Source organism: Mustelus asterias, chromosome 23 (genome assembly GCF_964213995.1).
Source record: "Mustelus asterias chromosome 23, sMusAst1.hap1.1, whole genome shotgun sequence".
In the NCBI taxonomy this organism is placed as follows: Eukaryota; Metazoa; Chordata; class Chondrichthyes; order Carcharhiniformes; family Triakidae; genus Mustelus; species Mustelus asterias.
In genome coordinates, this window is record NC_135823.1 from 34,788,697 (window position 1) to 34,811,899 (window position 23,203).

A 23,203-nucleotide genomic window follows, 5' to 3' on the forward strand; every position below is an offset into this window, starting at 1 on the left:
TAAATCATTTGACTATGGGAGACCTCCTAATGTTGTCTTCATGTTATGGAGACTCTGTTAGTTCTTGTATTGCATCACATTAGATTTCCCTGTGCTGAATTTATGTTTTGTCCTGAAAAGATTACTGAAACTTATTTTCTCCACTTGGTGGCTCCGTGTGAAATACTGAGAAAACTGATCTAATCGTCCCTTAATTGTGGTTGCACTCAAAATCCTGGCAAACATTCTGCAATATTCACCAACAGTCTCACATCATGCTTATATTTACAAGTATTACCTTTCTCCCTATATGTTCTGTATTGCACTTTTATTTCCATCTGTATGAGTAGCTCTGGATTTATGTTGTGCATCTTTTTAATTTTTATTATTCCATTGACCTTCAGATTTTGCATCTCAATTTCCTGTGGGAATATATCTAAATCAACATTCTAAATCATCCATGTGTGCACAAAATAACGGGAAAGTTTCAGTCTTTGCCAATTTTTATTTCAAATTTATTAATAGAAAAATGGCCATTGTTCCCTTCCCTTCTCCCCCCTTAACTCCCACCCTGGACTCTGCTTTAAAATTCCTGGTCATTCTGTCTCCCTATTCCCATTTACAGCATTTGTGGTCATTTTCACAGGTACTTCAAAACACCCATTAAAAGTCTGAACTTGCACCCATGTTTACTTTAGAAACTAATATCATTACAATCAGTCCTATTCATCGATTTAAAACATGGGAAGTAATCATTTGCACCTTTCCAAGTCTTCACTAATTTCACTCTATTGTTGACATTGAAGTTTCCCACAACCAGGGTAAGACTAACTGACTTAAAAACCTTCTGGTTTGTCTATTTCCTATTTCTCGTATTGGAGGTAGAACCTACCATTCCCCACTTCCCTCGTCCTTTAATATTTCCATTATCAATTGAGTTAGATTGGCAGTTAAAACCCTGAACTTTAATCTTCAAAGTGAGATGTTTTATTTGCTTGTATGAAATTCTGAAGGTGCAATATTTATCTAATAGGCATAGTAACGCACTCAGGGGTTACTCCATGGGAGTAGCATGACTAGATCTGCTTGTCATATGTAGGAAGTCACGGGGTACATTATAACTGAGTTCTATTTTCTTTTCAACTCTTGAAGTTGCAAGATCCTTGCTGGGAAGCTATTTCAAAAAGGTTTTTAATTTATTTGTGGGCATCACGGGCTAGGCCAGCATTTATTTTTCATCTCCAATTACCTTGAGCCACCTTCTTGGACCATTGCAATTTGTGTTGTAGGTGTACCCACTGTGCTATTGGGAAGGGAGTTCAGGATTTTGACCCAGCGACAGTGAGGAAATGGCAATATAGATCCAAGTGTGGCTTGGAGGGGAACTTGCAGATGATGTTCCCATGCATCTGCTGCTCTTGTTCTTCAAGGTAGTAGAGGTTGTGGGTTTGGAAGGTGCTGTCATTGCTGCAGTGCATCTCGTAGATGGTACATACTCCTGCCACTGTACACCTATGGTGCAGGGAGTGAATGTTTAAAGTTGCAGTTGGAGTTATTTGGAATTATTTGCAGCTATTTTTAACACATTTCTGGCATGAATGGTAAGCTATTCAACCACATGGGGCAGTACATTTTCTATATATCACTAGATGGTAATTAGGAGTAGGAACTTTGCTGATGTCTTCATTACCGTGTTTGTTCAGTCGGCACAAAGACATGATTGCACCTGCAGCTCGGTGAACAACCTAGGGATTTTCCTGCTATGTGATCCAGTTCATTTGCTTGTGTTGGGCAAACCATCATTCTGAGACTCCTCAACTTTTTCTGAAGGCTTTGCAATGGAAACACTTGTGTTGTTATGTGACTACCCATCTTGTTTCTCTACAGGAGTTTGTGAAAATGGTTACTGGAACTCCCGTGCCCCCAATCCTCAGACAGCTAAAAGAGCCATATTTTATCAATATGAGACATTAGAAGGGAGACCTAAATCCTGTGCTTTAACATTAGAGTGGGATTTTCATTACCAGTTTTACACTATAGATACTGGGTGGAGGTCCAGTCAACTTTCAACAGAGTTGAAGTGGCTTCAGCTCAAAGTCTTCAATACTTCAAGTGCTGCTTCTCTTGGAAGCTCTCAGTTTCTTTTATGCTGGGTTGTGAGGGAGAACAGATGATCTGAAATGGCTTCTCTTTGTAAATTACGGCAGAAGGAAGAGCTCTTGTGCTGGCTGCAGGTGGTATTTGAATGCACTGATGAGGTGTTACTGTGTTTGATAACACCTTTCGTTCTTTATCGGGGATCCTCTGATCTGAGAAGCAGTAGCTACAAGTTTCAGATGGCTCAGATGATGGATCAGAGGATATACTTTGATTCTGATCATCTCCTTCAATACTCAGTTGCAGCAGTCCATCTGTGAGGAAAAAAAACAATATTATTGCAAAAATAGCATGGAACATCTGCAAGATTGTCTTGTGGATTTACTGGGCGGCAGGAAGGTCATTTCACGCTTTCCATTTACATCTGGGGTATAGCACTTGTTAAGTATTAACAGATTAAAGTTATTAGGTTTAACTTCCAACGGTTCTGATTCATTATAGTTGCCTGTCATTTGATGATTTCTCCAAATCGCACCTACTTTCTGTTTCAGCCCCAGAGATTTTGCTGACTTTAAATTTCCACTCAAGCTTTTAACCATGTTGGTTGCAATCATCATTTAAACTGCTGCTCTCAAAATCTCGAACACTGAGTGTTGACACCCCTATCTCTTTCACTCCTGACTACAAGTGATATGCTAGCTGTACTTTGCTTGATTTTGCAACAACCAGCCTGGTTGAATTGAACTATCCAACCCAACAATTTGAGTTTACCCAATGGAGTCTTACTCTGCAGTGAATCTTTTGCAACCTGCACTTGGAGCTGTGGTTGGACACCTGGCCAGGTGAGTCTCCTGCTTGACTGGTGGATTTGGGCAATGGGATGCTGCTGCCCTGTCATAACAATTTGCCTCACTACTTCCTTGCCTTGTGTTCCTCCTTATCTGACATAACCTTTAGAAGTTGATACCATAACACATTAAAAACATGCCGGTTTTAATGCAACGAATCAATATTATTATCTAGTAATCACCCATTTGCTCCAACCCTACTTGCCTCCATTCTCAGATGGTCTTCCAATTTGACCTTATCGTATCTAGCCTTCATTGGAATTAGTACCAAGATCCTATCCAGTTTCTTCAAATGAGCACTCCTCCATTCCTGTATTCAGGCATGCACCTTACCAAGACTTGCCCAGTTAAATGTACTGCATATCAGCAAAACTCAAACATTCTTGCTTCTTTCTCTTCCATTGTTATAACTTTTGAACCTTTGCCTTGCTACTGGTCATTAAAGTGTTTTGTTTTAACAAATAAGATGTGATCTTTTAACAGATGCCAGGGCCTTGCATGTAAACAACATTTTAAATAAAGTAATTCTTAGGATGTGGTCATCACTAGTAAAGCTAGCGCTTATTCCTCAGCTCCTCGCTACCCTGATTTGGCCAATGGTGCACCACATCTGGAACCATTGCAGCCCATAAAGTGAAGATGGTCCCACAAGGCTTTTGAAAAATTCCAGGATTTCACCTAACAATGATGGCGCAATTGTGTGTCCAAATTTGCTATGTGTGTTAACTGGAAGGAAACTTGGATGATGACTGTTACCATGAGCCTGCTGTCCTTGTGCTCATAAGTGCTGGTGGTCGTGGATTTGAAGGTTGGTGTCGCAGACATGTCAGTGGTGGAGTAAGGGGATATTTAAGGTGACGGTGGCAAGTGGATTAAATTTTGTCCAGAATTATGTTGCGCTTCTTGATATTCCAGGTGCACCCATCCAGGCAACTGAAGAATGTTCCATCATAATCCTTGCTTGTGCCTTTTAGGTGATGGAGAACTTTTAGAAATCCAGGAGGTGGTTTTTCATGGAATGTGGGCATTGCTGGCAAGGCCAGTATTTGGTGCCTATCCTCAATTACCTTTGAACTGAGTAGCTTACTAGGCCATTTTCAGAGGACAGTTAAGAGTCAACCACATTGTTGTGGGTCTGGAGTCATGTCACCATCTAAGATGGCAAATTTCCTTCCCTAAAGGGCATTAGTGAACCAGATGGGTTTTTACAACTATTACAAGGACCAGTTTTCAATTCCAAATTTTATTAATTGAATATAAATTCCATTAGTTGCCATGGTGAGATTTGAACCTGTTTCCTTTGGATTACTAGTCCAGTGTCAGTGCCACCGTCTTCCCCCTAATGCTGTAGAGTAACACCTCTGTTGTGCTCTACTAGCAATTACGTGGCTGTTTCAGTTGAATTTCTGCATGTTAATGATAGGTGATTTGGCTGATAATGCCACTGAATGTTGAGATATGTGGGCGGCACGGTAGCACAGTGGTTAGCACTGCTGCTTCACAGCTCCAGGGTCCCGGGTTCGATTCCCGTCTCGGGTCACTGTCTGTGTGGAGTTTGCACATTCTCCTCGTGTCTGCGTGGGTTTACTCCGGGTGCTCCGGTTTCCTCCCACAGTCCAAAGATGTGCGGGTTAGGTTGATTGGCCAGGTTAAAAATTGCCCCTTAGAGTCCTGGGATGCGTAGGTTAGAGGGATTAGTGGGTAAATATGTGGGGGTAGGGCCTGGGTGGGATTGTGGTCGGTGCAGACTCGATGGGCCGAATGGCCTCCTTCTGCACTGTAGGGTTTCTATGATTTCTATGATTAGACTCTCTTGCAGGAGATCATCATCGTCTGGCACTTGTGGTGCAAATGTTACTTGCCACATCATATACTTGAAACCAAGGGTGAGAATTTTAAAATCAAGATTTTGTTGACTGGGAGCTAGTGTAGGTGAACATGGGTGATGAGTACATGGGGCTTTGTTTAAAGGAGAGAACATAGGAGGTCAGCTAGGAGTGCAGAGCATTGTCAAGATTAAAGACGTGAATAATACATGAAAGAGGATTTCAGGAGCAGATGAGCTCGTACGAGGTGGAGTCAGTCAATGTAACACAAAAAATGGACAGTCTTAATGATGGTGTGAATATGTGGTCTGAAGCTCATCTCTAGTTCAAATGTGACCCCAATGTTGTGAACAATCATACTCAACCTCAGATGATTGCCAGTGATAAGGATACAGTCAGTAGTTCGGGAAGGCAGTTTGTAATGGTAATGAAAGACACTGGCTTTGATCTTACTAATGTTTAATTGGAGGAAATTACTGCTCATCAGAAAAGCCTGGAGATGAGGAGAGCTGGTATGAAGGAGTTGAGGATGGAGCAGTAAGAGCCTGGAGGGAAGTGTGATCATCAGAGTGAAGGTTTTGGCGGGGGGGGGGGGGGGGATGGATGCAAATTGAAATCAGCACAGGGAAAGTGCTGATTGAGTGGTTGATGAGTTTTTTAAGTAAAGAGTAGCACACTGGTTAGCATTGCTGCCTCACAGTGCGAGGGACCTGGGTTCAATTCCAACTTCGGGTGACTGTGGAGTTTGCACATTACTTCTGTGTCCGCGTGGGTTTTCTCTATGTGCTCCGGTTTAAAGTTTGTTTATTAGTGTTACAAGTAGGCTTACACTGCAGTGATGTTACTGTGGAAAAACCCGCAGTCACCATGCTCCAGCGCCTGTTCGAGTACAGTGAGGGAGAATTTACTCCCAGCAATGCAACTGGCACCTTTATTCCTCAGTCCAACTCAATTACCTCATTTGACGCTCCTAACATATTATTCCCCCCATCCCCCTCCTTCTGTATCAATCTCTATCCCATCAAATGACGATGTAACCACAAATATTGAGCTGCCATTCCTGTCCTTTAAACCACTCTTCAGTAATAGCTCTACCATATTTCAGATTTTCTATCTTATTCACTAGACTCCTTGCATTAATCACTGAACGACTCCTTTGATAATTATTTTCAGTCTTCACTTCCTTGACCTTCCGTACTCACTTCCTAATTTTTGCCATCTGTTTACAACTTTGTTTCTCTTCCTTCTGAATCTATGCTGAGATCCTTATCCCCCTACCAAGCTAATTTAATCTACATCCAAACAAATGATCAAACCTTCCCAAAATATATCCTGGCCCTGTTGTGATACAACTTGTTTGGGTCCTGATATGGAGATGCCGGCGCTGGACTGGGATAAACACATAAGAAGTCTCACAACACCAGGTTAAAGTCCAACAGGTTTATTTGGTAGCAAAATCCACTCGCTTTCGGAGCGCTGCCCCTTCGTCAGGTGAGTGGGAGTTCTGTTCACCAACAGGGCATATAAAGACACAAACTCAATTTACAAAATTGGGTCTTTTGTAGAACAAAGTCATTCCTATTACCCTGCCCTATCCCTCTAGCCCAGCAAGTTTTTATTTCCCTCAAGTGCCTATCTAATTATTTTCTGAAATTATTGATCAGCTCTGACTCCATCACTCTTGTAACAGTGGATAGCACAATTGAAGAGGTGGTTACACACCCCAGCTTGAGTGTGTAAATAGTGCAGTGGTCCCCTGAGTGCATCTCACCCCAACCAGAACGCTATTGAATACTGGTCAATGGTGTCTCTGGATAATACAGTGAGAGTCTAGACCATGGCATCATGGAAGCTTAACCAACAGTGATAGGACATTCAATAGCTGCGAGAATAGACAGGTGTTTTTGTGTCCTCGGATCTGACTCCTGAGATGGTACTTTGCCTTCCTGGTTCCCAGGGTCAAATATGTTGAGAGTGGTTGAAGAACAGCCAGAGACCATGGTCCACATTGGGTACAAATAGCAGGGATGGGGTCAGATTTCAGGGAGCTAGGCAACTAATCAAAAAATAGGACCTCATCAATAATATCCTCCAGATGACTCCCAGAATCATGTGCTAGCAAGTACAGAAATAGAAAGGATAGTGCAATTGAATAGATGTATGGAGAGATAAATGGTGCTCGTTGGAGGACCTTAGATTCCTGGGATATCAGGACCCAGTAAGAAGTCTCACAACACCAGGTTAAAGTCCAACAGGTTTATTTGGTAGCAAAATCCACTAGCTTTCGGAGCGCTGCCCCTTCGTCAGGTGAGTGGGAGTTCTGTTCACCAACAGGGCATAGAAAGACACAAACTCAATTTACAAAATAATGGTTGGAATGCGAGTCTTTACAGGTAATCAAGTCTTAAAGGTACAGACAATGTGAGTGGAGAGAGGGTTAAGCACAGGTTAAAGAGATGTGTATTGTCTCCAGCCAGGACAGTTAGTGAGATTTTGCAAACCCAGGCAAGTCGTTATGGGGGTTACAGATAGTGTGATATGAACCTAAGATCCCGGTTGAGGCCGTGCTCGTGTGTGGAACTTGGCTATCAGTCTCTGCTCAGCGACTCTGCGCTGTCATGTGTCATGAAGGCCGCCTTGGAGAACGCTTACCCGAAGATCAGAGGCTGAATGCCCGTGACCGCTGGAGTGTTCCCCAACAGGAAGAGAACACGCTTGCCTGGTGATTGTTGAGCGGTGTTCATTCATCCGTTGTCGTAGCATCTGCATGGTCTCCCCAATTCATGTCACACTATCTGTAACCCCCATAACGACTTGCCTGGGCTTGCAAAATCTCGCTAACTGTCCTGCCTGGAGACAATACACATCTCTTTAACCTGTGCTTGGCCCTCTCTCCACTCACATTGTCTGTACCTTTATGACTTGATTACCTGTAAAGACTCGCATTACAATCATTATTTTGTAAATTGAGTTTGTGTCTTTATATGCCCTGTTGGTGAACAGAACTCCCACTCACCTGACGAAGGGGCAGCGCTCCGAAAGCGAGTGGATTTTGCTACCAAATAAACCTGTTGGACTTTAACCTGGTGTTGTGAGACTTCTTATGTGTTTATCCCAGTCCAGCGCCGGCATCTCCATATCAGGACCCAAACAAGTTGTATCACAACAGGGCCAGTATATATTTTGGGAAGGTTTGATCATTTGTTTGGATGTAGATTAAATTAGCTTGGTAGGGGGATAAGGATCTCAGCATAGATTCAGAAGGAAGAGAAACAAAGTTGTAAACAGATGGCAAAAATTAGGAAGTGAGTACGGAAGGTCAAGGAAGTGAAGACTGAAAATAATTATCAAAGGAGTCGTTCAGTGATTAATGGTTTGTTTCAATGCAAGGAGTCTAGTGAATAAGATAGAAAATCTGAAATATGGTAGAGCTATTACTGAAGAGTGGTTTAAAGGACAGGAATGGCAGCTCAATATTTGTGGTTACATCGTCATTTGATGGGATAGAGATTGATACAGAAGGAGGGGGATGGGGGGAATAATATGTTAGGAGCGTCAAATGAGGTAATTGAGTTGGACTGAGGAATAAAGGTGCCAGTTGCATTGCTGGGAGTATACTCCAGTTCAAGGAAAATAAATGAGCAAATTTGTAAGCAAACTGCTGAAAATTGCAGACACAAAAAGGCAGTAATAAGGGATTTCCCAACAATATAACCTAATAACTGAAATAAAAATTAAGTGTCAGTTTCCAAAACCTCAATACAGCAGAAAACCTACCTGAATAGATTGATGCAGGGTGAAATTAAAAAGGAAATTGGGGAAGGCAAGAGAGGGAATGAAAAAATATTGACAAGCAAAATCAAGGGAAACTCAGATGCTTGTGTTATGGCACAAAATTAGGCATCATGGAAGTACAAAACAGACATTTCTAGGTTAAGTGAATGGGCAAAACTAGCAAATAGATTTCAATGTAGGCAAATGTGAGGTCATCCTGGGAGGTCCATAGAGCATAGGAAGTCCAAGTCCATAGATCATTAAAAATGTAATGAATAGGTCTAGAAAATAAAATGGAATATTAACCTTCCATATCTGGGGGTTTGGAATTCCAAGGTAGAAGTCATACTTCAGGTATAAAAAGCCTTAGTTAAACCAGACCTGGAGTACTGAGCAGTTTTGGGCAGCACTCCTTAGGAAAGATATTTTTACCTTGGAAAGAATGCAATGTAAGCTTACCAGAATGATATCTGGACTGAATAGGTTACATTGAGGATCGATTACACCCCTGTAATTTTGAAGGTAAAGGAGCAAATTGATCAAAGTTTGAGATCTGCCCTTCCTATTTCTGCTGGTTGGGAAGTCTAGGGCTCCCCAAATAAAGATTAGAATCGGACCTTTCAGGAGTCTGATTAGGGAACACCATACATGCACAAGGTGGTAGAAATAATAGAAACCCTACCGTGCCGAAGGAGGCCATTCGGCCCATCGAGTCTGCACCAACAACAATCCCACTTAGGCCCTATCTCCACATATTTACCCTGCTAATCCCTCTAACCTACGTATCCCAACATTTGGAACTCTCTTGTAAATGGCAATTGATAATAAAATGTACAATTGATCTATGATTAAAAGGTAGTTGTTATCCAACAATATTAAAGGATATGGGTTAAAGGTAGATATGGAGTAAAGTTGCAGATCAGCTATAATCTCACTGAATGATGCAACAGGCTCCAGACCTACCCAGTTTCTAGATCCTAATTTTCTCACGAGAAGAGCAGCTAGAAGAGCTCTTTCTCCAATGGCCATGCATTCTGCCACCCTGCTGACCTTCATCACCTAAGTAAGTTGTTGGAAGATATTTTGAGAGACAGGATCTACAGGCATTTAGAGATGCAAGGACTGATTTAGGGACAGTCAGCTTGACTTTGAGTGGAAAATCATGTCTCACAAATTTGATCGAGTTTTTTGAAGGGATAACCAAGAAGGTAGATGAGGGCAATGCAGTTGATGTCTACATGGACTTTAGCAAGGCACCGCATGGTAGGTTGTTGCATAAGGTTAAATCTCATGGGATCCAGGGTGAGGTATCTAAATGGGTACAAAATTGGCTTCTTGACAGAAGCCAGAGGGTGGTTGTAGAGGGTTGTTTTTCAAACTGGAGGCTTGGGACCAGCAATGTGCCTCAGGGATCAGTGCTGGGTCCACTGTTATTTGTCATTTATATTAATGATTTGGATGAGAATATAGGAGGCATGGTTAGTAAATTTGCAAATGATACCAAGATTGGTGGCATAGTGGATAGTGAAGAAAGTTATCTCCGATTACAACGGGATCTTGATCAATTGGGCCAGTGGGCTGACAAATGGCAGATGGAGTTTAATTTGAACCAGGGCAGGACTTACTCAGTTAATGGTAGGGCGTTGGGGAGAGTTGCAGAACAAAGAGATCTAGGGATACATGTTCATAGCTCCTTGAAAATGGAGTCACAGGTGGACAGAGTGGTGAAGAAGGCATTCAGCATGCTTGGTTTCATTGGTCAGAACATTGAGTTGGGACATCTTGTTGAAGTTGTACAAGACATTGGTAAGGCCACAATTAGAATACTGTGTACAGTTCTGGTCACCCTATTATAGAAAGGATATTATTAAACGAGAAAGAGTGCAGAAACGATTTACTAAGATGCTACTGGGACTTGATGGATTGAGTTATAAGTAGAGGCTGGATAGACTGGGACATTTTTCTCTGGAGCGTAGAAGGTTGAGGGGTGATCTTATAGAGATCTATAAAATAATGAGGGCCATAGATCAGCTAGATAGTCAATATCTTTTCCCAAAGGTAGGGGAGTGAAAACTAGAGGGCATAGGTTTTAAGATGAGAGGGGAGAGATACAAAAGTGTCCAGAGGGGCAATTTTTTCTCACAGGGTGGTGAGTGTCTGGAATAAGCTGCCAGAGGTAGTAGTAGAGGCGGGTACAATTTTGTCTTTTAAAAAGCATTTGGACAGTTACATGTAAGATGGGTATAGAGGGATATGGGAAAAATGCGGGCAATCGGGATCAGCTTAGGGGTTTAAAAAAAAAAGTCGGCATGGACAAATTGGGCCGAAGGGCCTGTTTCCATGTTCTAAACCTATGACTCTATGACCTATTCCTCCACAGTGGTTAGGGTGGTCAGGATGACAACTGGAGGGCCACCCATCATTCTCTGTTGTTTGCAACCTCCTCTTATGGACAATTGACTGTGAGATGGAATGTGTTGAGAGGATGGAAGGACAACATTTGTTGAAGATGAAAACTGATGTCAAAAAGATAATGAGCTTCGTTGTTGGCTACTCAATTGGGAATGAGAGATGTCGAGAGAGAGAAATGGGTAGTGCTGCAATGTGTGTTGGTCTGAAGCATGCTGGAAAGATCAGAATGAGAGAGTTGGTATTTGATCATAGGACCACACTCCTGCCCACCAGCACAATGACTTCCAACCATGCTTGCTTGTTCTTGGAGGCTGTCCTCTTCTGCCTACTAGGAATAACATTTTTCTCCATATGCTTACAACCCATGCCATTATCTCCAGTGATACCTCTGAGAATCAGAAGGGCAGCCTCCTCATGTTGTGACTCCATTGATAATGTTACTGTTTCTGCCCTGGTAATTGTGGAATGGATCAATTGTGACTCATACCAGTGTCCCTTTAAATATTTAATGGTCAGGTACAGTGTAATCATGCCCATCCACTCTGGTTGAGAAATACAGGGATGTTAATGCCATGGCTGAGTTTAAAACCCATTCCACTATCTGTTGGGTTTGAACCCACTGGAGACTTTCCCCTACTGTGATTGGGTTTATTGGTTAAAATTTTGCCATCCCTAAGTTCTGCTGCAGATCAAATAATTTGTGAAATAAAGTCTCATTAATGATTACTGACCTTTTGAAGATGTATTATGCTTGTGGATGGACTCCGCAGTGGCATATGTGGAAACAGCCCTCCTCTTGACGCAACAAGCCAGCAGCATCAGAAATACACATGTAATGACGCAGAGACTCACTGCCAGGATCACAAGGATGAGGATGTTGAAATGATCATCATGGGGTAAACAGTGTCTGAGAGCAGCTGTAGGATCCTGATTTGAGTTCGTGAGCTCTAAGAAGGGGAAAAGTATTATCAATTCCAACAAATGAAATGGGATCAGATTACAGATGATATTGAACAATCCCAAATGCTTAACTTGCATTAATGATGCAGCCACACCTTCTGCCAGGGCAGCTGTAAAATTGGGTGCTTGAGGATCCTGCTTAATTCTTTTGAGGTGTAATTTGGGTTTTAAATTACACTTAACATGCACAAGTCATGTAAGCGTTTATTTTTGAGGGCAAGAAGATAACTGGTGAAATTCTGCCAGATTGGATAAAGCTTTACCTGCAATATTAGCCTCATCTATAAGTACCAGACACAATATGGTTGCAGCCAGCAAGACCTTGTATGTATAGCTTTGGCTAGATTATCATATCATTGGTTTTGGTTATAAGCATTTGCTTTGTAACCAAGTGGATGTCCATTTCATCTCCTGTAGATTCTTCCCAATATGAGTGACCAAGAGACAGTGCCATCATAGTTTTTCATACTGCATTGCAAGTTGGATCAAGCAGTTCCCCAGGGCACAGCAATTGCCTAGCAACTGACACCTCGAGCAAGCCTTTGTGAGGTTGAAAAGGGATCACTAAGTTTGCAGGGGTTTGTTTTCATTCTCTCGGGATTTTACCATGTTGATCTTTTGCACTGTTCTAACTTGAGCTTTGCTGTTCTTTGGCTTTAAAGGGCTAATACCTATAGTTACCTTAGTGCTATATGGGAAATTGGGAGGATGGGTCTGTCACAATCTATTCTTGTGTAATCTAGATGAGAAAGACAATTTCATCTAAAAGTACAAAGCCATCTTGGGCAATATATGGAGACCACTGTTACCTCAGAATCCAGGTCAACAGAGCATGGTACTCCAAACACAGAGTGGAATTTTCCCGTTCCACCCGCCACGGGAATTGTAGCAGGCGGGGGGGCCAACTATGGAAAGTCTGTTCATCTCGAGCTAGATTTTCCGGTCTTGGGGTGATTGTGGCCGGAAAATCCTACCCACGGTGTCCAACGAGGCCTGTGTTCAGTACCTCTGCTTCACTGCAGATGCTGTCACTGAGCATTGCCATTGGTTTTGCCATGCAGCCAAGCTCTCACTAGGACTGATGTATCTGTTGCTGTGAAGGCTTTAGTACCTTTTCAGTCAAATGCAAGGAACACCACCATCATCGGCTAATCTTCAGTTTACCATCGAAGCAAGGCACAAATACTGTTTGCCCTGGGCTGTCACTTGCTATGTGGTTGTTGGGGGGCAGTGGTGGAGACTGCCGGTGGAGTGGGTGTAGAATGTTTATAAACTAATGGACCCATTAGGGCACTGAGTTTTGCCTATGCTCTGCAGTCACCGTGTGAACTGGCAGGCTATTCTAATCTGGTGTCGGGTGCTGGGTCCTGACGAACTGCTTGCAGTGCAGTATGAAAAACTATGATGCCACTGTCTTTTTATTCATGTTGGGAAGAATCTACAGCAAATGAAATTGACATCCAGTTGGTTGCAAAACATCCCTAACATAATCCTCTAACACAGGTTAAGAACATTGTGTATTGTAGATCTGCTTTGCAAAAGGCAGGGAAATGGGGAAAAGATATTAAGGAAAGGATGATACTTGCTGGATCTTGGCACCAGATCTCTAAACTCTGTATCCCAGATGCCTTCCCTTGGCAACAGAGTAAGGCATCTCCTTGTGGGAATGTCTTGCTGGTTGCAAGTCCTTCACCTGTCTGATGCTCCCACTGGTTATGCACAGCCTTGGCCTGCAAGCAGAACACAGTGAAGGATATTAAAGGAATACATCCTGCACCCCAAGCTGCACTTTTATGCCCTTAACATATCTCTTCTGCAGACATGACTTTGCCAAGGGTCTGGCAGGGTGCATTGCAAGAAAGTTTGCAGATCTCCAGTGGATGGTATTAGGATAGGCCTCTAAATATGGCCTTCACCTCTTATACTACGAATGAGTGCTAGGAGAGGACAAACTTTGCCCTCATCATGAACATTTAAGTGGGTATGGGGGATAGAAGTGTTCAAATCTTGTACGGCACTCTTTGCAGGGAGAAAAAGGCAAACAGGTGTGCAAAGGGGAGTTGACTTACCTTGGTACTTCTGTGGATGCGTACAAACTATCTCCTCACTTTTTCATCAGATTCTGCTGGTCCTAAGGCATAGCATTAACATACTCTGCCACCTTCATCCATGTAGCTGGCATTGGTACCTTTGCAAGAGGATGGGTTACTGCCAGAAAACAGTCATCATCCTTTACTGGACTTAACTAAAGCAGAGACATCTCATCTACCATGGTTCAGAAATTTCAATCCACTTTCAAAGTTGGAAAATTGACTAAGAGCTGCCTTTAAATAAGCTAGCTGGCCCAATGTTACAATTGCCAGTCAATTTGCTTGATGGTATAAATCCATGTGCACACTTTACATGTATGTGGAATCTGGCCAAATGAGGGCCTGAATGTTTGCATATTGTAAAATGTGTGCACTCTATGCTATGAATATGGGTGTCTGCAGAATAGTGGGCACTCAAATTTCTCAGCATCATAAAATCACGGCTAACATATCCAACACAGTTAATCCCCTCGATCCCTCATTGACATTGGGTTTGGTAGTTCTGATTCCACATATCAGCCAAGGTGAGGGGGGTCCTCTCAATCAGTTCCTCTTGTGTCATGGAAATTTTGTGGAATTTAGTCTGCGAACAACAGCAGATCTACAAATTGGGCAAAATCATTCCTGAAATGTTGTCTTCTGTGGCTGAGTCCACTGTTCCTCTTTTATTTCTTTGCATTGTCAGGTCTACTAAACCCTAGTCTTAAAAGCAGTGCATCTCAATATATGATGCAGCTCTAACAATTTACTTCCAATAGGTTTCTCTATCTCATGTAGATTGCTGTAGGGTGGGTAGCTAGACAATTCCTTATGGGTACATTAATATGAGAATAAATCACACTGGTGATGAACACAAGTAGGTTTGGATTGAAGGTTTCACATTGTGAGCTCCCAATATTAAATGTCCCATAAAGGAGAGGTGAGAAGTAGCAGCTCTATATTCCTGATTGGAATGGGGGAGAAACAGGGAGAAATCTGGGAGGCAATAACCTGCAAGCAGTTCAGGAAAATCAGAAAAGCAGGTACACATAGCCCAGGATTCTCAGAATATAGAAAGATTGATTTCCAGAGAAGCATGTCTGCTCTCTCACTACTGAGTGTGGCTATAGGGAAAAAAAAATAATAAAAAGAAATCTTAATCCAAGTTTCAAACATGTCACTTGAGTGCAAACTGCCATCGCAAAACTGCTAGGAATGAATATTGTATTCATACACTGGACTATTGCTCTTAGTTTATTTGTGTAGTCCCGTACAGAAAGGAGCAAGTACTGTAAAAGCAAGTACTGTCATTGATCACACTGATGCAGTTATGGTGCTTTCACAGAAAATAAGATTCTATTGTAAATTTCTTACCATAGCAAATTTCTAAACACTGTTGAGGAGGTTGTCCACACACATCTGAGCATTTGATGCATCTGCGTAGCAGTTTGTCCCAATAAAATCCTGCAGCCTCGTTGCAACTCCAAATCTCTGCGATAAAGAGACAATTACAATGATGTGATCAAATTATTTTCCTGTGAATGGCAAACCAGTCAGTTCAACATGTAGGGGGCGATTCTCCCAAAAAAGTTGTAAATGCTGATATAGCTGGAAAACTGGTGTAAATCACAATTGTTTTTTCAGTGCGAGTTCACACTAGAATCTCCCACACTGTGCAATGCAGAGGTCACAATCATGAATATAATTAAAAGCTCAGGGGGCGAGCCCTATTCACGCCAGGGTCTGGCAGTTCCAGGACTCTGTGCATGCGTAGTGGCCCAAACTGTCAGCCTGCAGTTTGCTGGCCAGCCCAGGACCCTCGCAGTGCTGCCCCTCCCAACACCCCCATGGCCTGATTGCAGGCCTGCCCCAATTGCTGGCCTCCCTCCAGCCCTGAAAGATCCCAATGGCAGTGGGACACCTCACCCCCACTGATTGCCCTGTTCCCTAGGCCCCACCCCCTTGGCACTGCTCCATGCAGAGTGGGCAGTGCCAAGGTGCCCCCTGGGGCAGTGCCAGGGTGCCCATGCCCAGGGGGCACCACCCTCCTGCCCGACCCCCTGGGGGGCTCTGATTGCCTTTCCTTCACTCTGGCAGGGTCTCCTGCTAGTTTCCCAAAAGTGGGGAGCTACCCTAAACCCCGCCAGAGTGAAATTGCACTGGCGGGGCAGGAGATGCTACCTGGCCCGGAGACTTCAGTCCTGGGTCTGATAATGACATTTAAATAGCATTAAATAAGATTAAAATGACGTACCCAGTCTTCCCGCCGGTTTCCAGTGTGGTCCCAACTGCGCCAGATATCCGGTGCTGGGAGATGCGCGCGCATCAGGAACGCATGTGCGAATCCTGTGAATCGGCGCACACGAGATTCTCGAATAAAAAATTAGCGTGTCGGGATGGGAGAATCGCCCCTATAATTTCCATATACAGAACTCAATGCTATAAACATGCAATAAATGAAAAAAGGGAAGACTGAGGGATAGAATTTCCTCTTTGCTGCTTGAACAGTGGATGGAGTGAATCGTTATCCTCTTTCTGTTCGTTTCAACAGAATAAAAATCAGATGGATATAACAATGGATAGGTGACCTGTCCCACTAGATTATGTGCAGATAAAACTCAATAACTTTTATAGTTATCAAATTAGGCTTGGAGAATTGGGCCTTCTTCACTCGAGCAGCGTAGACGTTAAGGTAATATCACTGAGATTTTTAAAATGAAGGAGGGAAACTATACTGTTTATTTGAATTAGATAGGGAAGAGGTTATTTGAATTAGATAGGGAAGAGAAAACTAGGTGTACATTAGTATAAAATACAAAAAAAAGCTGATTCCGGTGAAGGCTAGTATTTCATTTCAGAGAATCAATGACCTCTGGGATAGATTACTAGATGTGTGACCGTTATAGATTCACTCCATGTCAGTAAAACATAGTTCAGCAAGTTACATAGAATGGAAGACGTAATGAGTTATAGTAGGTAGGTGGGACTAGCTGTAATAGGTTTCTTCAGTCTCCTGGAGCATGTTTGGTTGGGGTTAGAGAAGGACATCCCAGAGGTTTTTCCTAAGTTGGTCTGAAGCTTTTTTCTCTCACTTTTGCTTCTCCCAGGAGCTTGCATGATTTGGGTTGGATTGATGCATGCAGACTGAATTGGATAGGCTGAATTAACTTGTTTTATTTTTTACTGTCCTTTTTTTTGGTAACTTTGTTCTTTCCATCAGCAAAACTAACCATTCTGAATGATTCTACCATATTATAACTGGATCAGTATGGGAATAAACATGGTCAAAGATTTGTTCTGTAGCTTGCTGACATTGACTTTCTGTGATACTGAGGCATGGAATGTTTTTAATGGTCTATAACTTCCAACAAATGTGCTGCTTACAGACTTCAAAAGAAGGTAGTGAGATGATACAAACCACAGTAGGACTTGCACGCACTATGCCTGTTATGCCCACAATTCATGCATTTGGCGCATTGTCGCAGGAGGCTGTCCCAGAATTTTTCATCAGGACAGCTGCTCATTTTCTTCCAACCAAAGGTGCAGTGGGATCTTTAAAATAACTGAAAGGAATGGTTTCTGTTAATAAAAGTAGATATCCTTATTAAAAAGAAAATGTTATGTTGACAGAGAACCTTTCATGTCCTCAGAACATCCTAAATAGCTGCACAGCAAATTAATTCTAAGTTTGTTCTGTGGGAAAATTCAGCAGCCATGAACAGGAATGAGATGGATAGCAAATTCATCTATTTCTTGATGGCATTCAATGAACTGATTTATTTTTAAGAGATTGTAGTATATAGATAAAGGAAATACAATGGATTTTCAGAAGGTTTCTGATAAGGTGTCACTAAAGAGACTTGGTTACAAAAATTATGGCATGTGGTATAAAAAGGTACATATTTATTATTGGAAAATGGATGTGGGGCCAAAAATGGTAACTCTAAATAGCTGTTTATCAATTGGCAGGATGATGATAATGTGGCTCCTTGCCTAGATCCCTGCAGCATCTCTTGTTTTTTTAAAATTTTATATAAATCCTTTGAATGATACTGAAATGTATTGATGTTTGTAGGCATTACAAATAATGAAAAAAAATGCAGAGATTGCAATATGACAAAGTGGGTTAGCAGAGTGGGAAGATGTGTGGCAGGCACAGGAAATGTGTAATAGCACGTTGTGAATTAAAAGACAAATGCTTAGTTTAAGAAGCATTTTATTAAACATTGAGTATGTTAAAGAATGCATGGCAAAGCAGGGAAATGGGGTTTCAATAGAAAACTCCGGGTGAACAGCGAGCATATGGAACCATAGAAACGCTACAGTGCAGAAAGAGGCCATTTGGCCCATCGAGTCTGCACCTACCACAATCCCACCCAGGCCCTACCCCCATATCCCTACATATTTACCCGCTAATCCCTCTAACCTACGCATCTCAGAAGACTAAGGGGCAATTTCAGCATGGCCAATCAACCTAACCCGCACATCTTTGAACTGTGGGAGGAAACCAGAGCACCCGGAGAAAACCCACGCAGACACGAGGAGAATGTGCAAACTCCACACAGACAGTGACCCAAGCCGGGAATCGAACCCAGGTCCCTGGAGCTGTGAAGCAGCAGTGCTAACCACTGTACTACTGTTCCATATGAACAAAGGGTAAATAAATGACATCGTTTTGTACTTTAATTCCTATAGTTTAATTCCAATATTTAATGACAGAGTGAATACCAGATGCAACAAGCAACCTCATAACATATTGTTGAACCAATATTAGGTGAACTAATATAATACAGTTTGACCCTGCTAGACAAGGTATGGACAGAAATTTGAGGAGTATCTAAGAAGACAAGGTTAGCATCAATGTGAAATGGTTTCACCATTGGCCTGGTGTTTAACATGTGTGGATACATTTTGCAGGCTCAGTCACTAACATGGGCTTGCAGGAAGTTAAACAGAGGTGTTGCTCTTGTTGGCATCTCATACATAACTCAAGCCTTGGTTTTTGGGGTTTGGGTGAAATCCCAAGTAGGATAAAACTGAGTGATTTGCACCCGCTTGATGGGAAGTGGCTGACTATGGAGCCTATGTTAATATTTTATGTGATTGGATTGTTGCAGATTTTGTGTAACTGATGTCGACAATGCTGTGATTTTTCAATTCATTTTGGTCTATTTGCATTTGGATTGGATTCAAATATGGAGTGGTTTAACTTGCCAAGCAACATACTGCTTCCATGCAAATGGAACCATTACATAATCACATATCTCCATATTAAATTCCAAACTGCATTCAGCTGATCAGCCACTGTAAATCTCGTCTCGTTTTATCCTTTATCTCAAAACATCTTTGTCATCCTCAAGATGTGCATCTTCCACTAATTTGTTGTAGATTTTCCAATCCTCCCTTCCCAGATTTTTGCCAGTTTGGGGGCAGGTGCAGCCATTGAAGTATTTGGGATACACCCTGCCATACCCCTGCTTTCTACCCACTTTTTCAGCAGCTGAACCAAGTGAGGTGAATTTTATCCATCCATATCCAGATAGGGGTGAATGAAACAAATTGGAATAATAGAAATAAAGTTCCACGATATTTCCTGCTATTTACCCTGTCTGCATGGATGTCAGGGCTGCTTTTAGATCCTGAAATCCAGTATTCACAAAGTTTTAAATGCAGAGTTGCCAATCCTCCAAGATTGACCTGGATTCTCCAGGAACTGAAGACCAATTTCTTGGACACTTACTGCAAGTATGAAAAACATCCTTATGAGAAAAATTATAGGGTTGTTTGTTTTCTAATTTTCTTTTGATATTTTTGTAATGAATAAAAAAGGTGTTCCAAGATGGGAAAATAAGGCTGTTTTTCTGGCAGTCAAGAATCGTCAAATTGGACAATAGAGTTTGTTCACTTTCCTAGAGTAGGAAGATGGAACTCCACAAGGTTGGGCAACCATGGCAGGAGTGTTGATGGGGGCTGAGGTTAGAGTGACCAATCGTGTATCAAAACCTCAAGGAATATGTCCAACCAGAGATGTCAACCCTACCCAGAGGTCTCTTTGCATTGATTGCCTTTAGAATCACTTAAGATGCACAGAGCCCAGTAGAATGAACAAATTGATCAGAGTGTCTAATCCTTGTTGGATCTGCCCTGGGATTGTTTGATATTTTTCTAACTCAGTGCTGTACCTGACCCAGTGAGGTGGTGGAGAAGGAGTTTTATTTTACATCTGCTAAACTACAACCTTGAAATTCCTTTGTAGGATTTGGTGGCCTGTGCAATTAAATATGTGCACCATCAGCAAAAAAATTAAAGGGGACATTATTTATATCCAACAGTGCTATTGCTAACATGAATACTTGATTTTGAAGTATTTACTCCAATCTTATCATACATCTTGATGGACATGTAAGTTAACAGAAAATTAGAGTAAAGTAGACTACATAGTCATTTCAAAAGATCTGCTGTTACAGTGTGAAATCTGGCAAAAAAGAACTTGTGTAACTTAATTGTAAATTAGTTTGCTCCATCGATTCAGTACTTTCTATTATCAAAGGGCAACTCAAATCATTCCAAGTATCTCTTCAACTAATAAAGCATCAGAATCTTTTAACTATCCATATGCTTGCAACCTTTTCTTTGTCGCGCATGACAATTCTTTACCTGTTTTTTAAAATGATTTTGATTAATTTATTGGGCATGAATCTTGAAATTCAGACTTGGACAAGACTGTTAGTATTATTAAAAGAAAATGGAAAATGCAAGGCAATTTTGATAATTAAACGAATATTACTAGCACTCTTAACTTACCTCACTTGTTGCCTTTGAAGGTCCAAGTACAACATTCTGAATGTTCTCTCTAAATTTATTGAGATTTAGGATCAGTAAGCAATTTATTACTCAGATTTGTTCTTTTCTGGAGTTTCAAAGTGTGGCATTTCTTACCCATCTTAATCTTGCACTTCCTCCTATAAACTTTTGAAACACGAGCTTTGCATAACCTAATCATTACAGTTTTATACAACCTAATCACTACTTCCTGATTTATCCGGTCTTTTGCACCATTTGCTTTGGCATTGTATACTAATTTCTCACTAAAATAATGTATTGCTTTATGATATCATTTGAATTGTTGATTATATCAACTGCCTTTTTGAGACTTAAATGAAGTTTTGAATAAAAGATGGAATCCTACAATCCAGACAAATTCTAGAAGACTCTGGTAAAATTGAGTATCATAAAGAGCTAAATACATTTAAGGTCAAATAAAATAAACTCTTAAGAATTGGAAAGATACATTAGAGTAGTATAAAAATCAGATGTTTACAGATAGTTTAATTCAAAGAACTAAGTGTTATTTTGAGAAATCTACTGAATATTTATGTTCTAATTTTATTTGATTAAAGGTTACTGCAAGATTTTAGTATACCTGTTGAGTATGGGTAGTGGCCTCTGGTTAAATTAGAGAATGTGTGCTTTTCCCTGCCAGGCAAATGACCATTAGTGACCAAGTTGTCTGATCAGGATAATTTCTACACCCTGGACTGGACATCAATGCCAAAGGTCCATTATGAATTAATGAAGCAAGTAATTCAAGCTAGTTGGATTTACATTAACAGGAACATCCTAAATACCAATTTGTAGGGAAATTTATGCCCTGGATCAAGGCTTTCCAATGTTAAAAGTGAGAAAAGGAAGCAAAATGCTCTATATAGTTATGATCGACATGAGTAGCAACAAAAGGTTTTGGTGAACATATGATTGGCTAATACATTGTGAGACCATTATCTGCAACTAACTAGCAGTTCCAACTAACTAGCAGTTCCAACTAACTAGCAGTTCCAACTAAAAAGCCCACAGCCACACAGAAAATCCAGTGCTGAGTAATAAATGCAGTTTGCTACTGTCATACACAACTCAAGAAAACATTTTTTAAAGACAAATGGGGTAGACTACTGCTGCTTTAAGGGGTTGTTAGCAAACTGAAGAGAGAATGAAATATAATGGACCCAACTACAGCTTAACTTGATCTTTCGATAAAGGAGGATACTTGTGTTATCCATAAATATTGAATCTAGCAGCATCCGTGGAGGGAGAAACAGACTTAACATTTCAGATCTGTGACCTACCAACAGGCACCTTGCTTAACATTTACAATGGATCAGAACGTATTCCATTGTATTTACTGATCATCCATATGATCAGTAAAACCCCTCATTGCAGTTGGGACAGCTATTAAAACTGAACAAAAATTCAAGTACAGTGTAATTTTTTTAAACATAAGGATATTTTGTAGACAGGAAATCCAACAGTTCAAATGGTTTCTTTAATAACTGATTACTGTTAATATTTGATAAATTGAGTAACAAACTTTTAAGCACGTTATTCAGTAAGGTACTCACGTTATCTTGGCCCCAGCTGACAGTCCTTTGCTGTTTCTCAGTGCACATGCTGTGTGAATCAGAATCTGAAACCTCTCATTTTAACAGAAGGAAGAACTTCCAGGGGCTTCCCCCAGTCACCTTGCAGCAAATTTCTGGAGAGAATTGAAAAACAGATGAACTTGCAAATACTAATTAGTCATTTAACTGCTTTGTAAAGGTCCAGCGATTTTAAACTTTTTCACAGTACTACCTCTGAAATATGCAGAGATAAATTAAGTCTGAGTGCCAGAAGATGCCAGAGACAATTTACTGAGTTTTTGTGAAGTTTTATTTTCTTAAATGAATCAATAGACTGTAATCTTCTCTCCTACCCAATATTGTTTGATAATCTTCAACCTGAAGTTCAAACAGATTGAATAAACCACACGAAAGGAAATACCAACTTGCTTCCTTGCGAAAAAGGGAACAATCCTCATCTCTACAAAGCCAATAATAACCCCCAGCTCTCTGATTTCTTTGGACTTGCAAGTAGATTTAAGAGGTGGCTAGTGACAAGGGATAGCCACTGAAAACGTAGCTTGTGATGCTTGTCAGAAACCCAGTCATTGCTGGAGGAACAAGACAAAGAGCTGAGTTCACTCTCAGAGGAAGGAGGGATGGGGTAGGTGAGAACGAGGGAAGAGAATGATGAAAAGGATGGTGCATCCACTGCCAGCTTACATTTCTGCCAGGGATGCCAGGAATGCTCTAAGGAAATGCTCTTTAAAGCACAGTTCAGTATCCATGTCACAGAAAATGCATTGTCCACTCTCTTCCCTCACTACCCCACACCTCAATTATCCAGTGCCACTGGCACAATA

General features: G+C 41.3%; 1 protein-coding gene across 1 annotated transcript; it reads right to left on the reverse strand.

Annotated features, from left to right (window-relative positions):
* Window positions 1-247: 247 nt before the first annotated feature.
* Window positions 248-22,789, reverse strand: tnfrsf13b (TNF receptor superfamily member 13B). The gene is made up of 6 exons (XM_078240274.1): window positions 22,715-22,789; window positions 22,362-22,495; window positions 17,384-17,528; window positions 15,340-15,456; window positions 11,668-11,883; window positions 248-2,390 (listed from the first exon to the last, which is right to left on the reverse strand). The coding sequence occupies exons 3-6, from the start codon at window positions 17,487-17,489 to the stop codon at window positions 2,080-2,082; spliced, it is 750 nt and encodes a 249-aa protein (XP_078096400.1). The 5' UTR covers window positions 17,490-17,528; window positions 22,362-22,495; window positions 22,715-22,789; the 3' UTR covers window positions 248-2,079.
* Window positions 22,790-23,203: the final 414 nt, after the last annotated feature.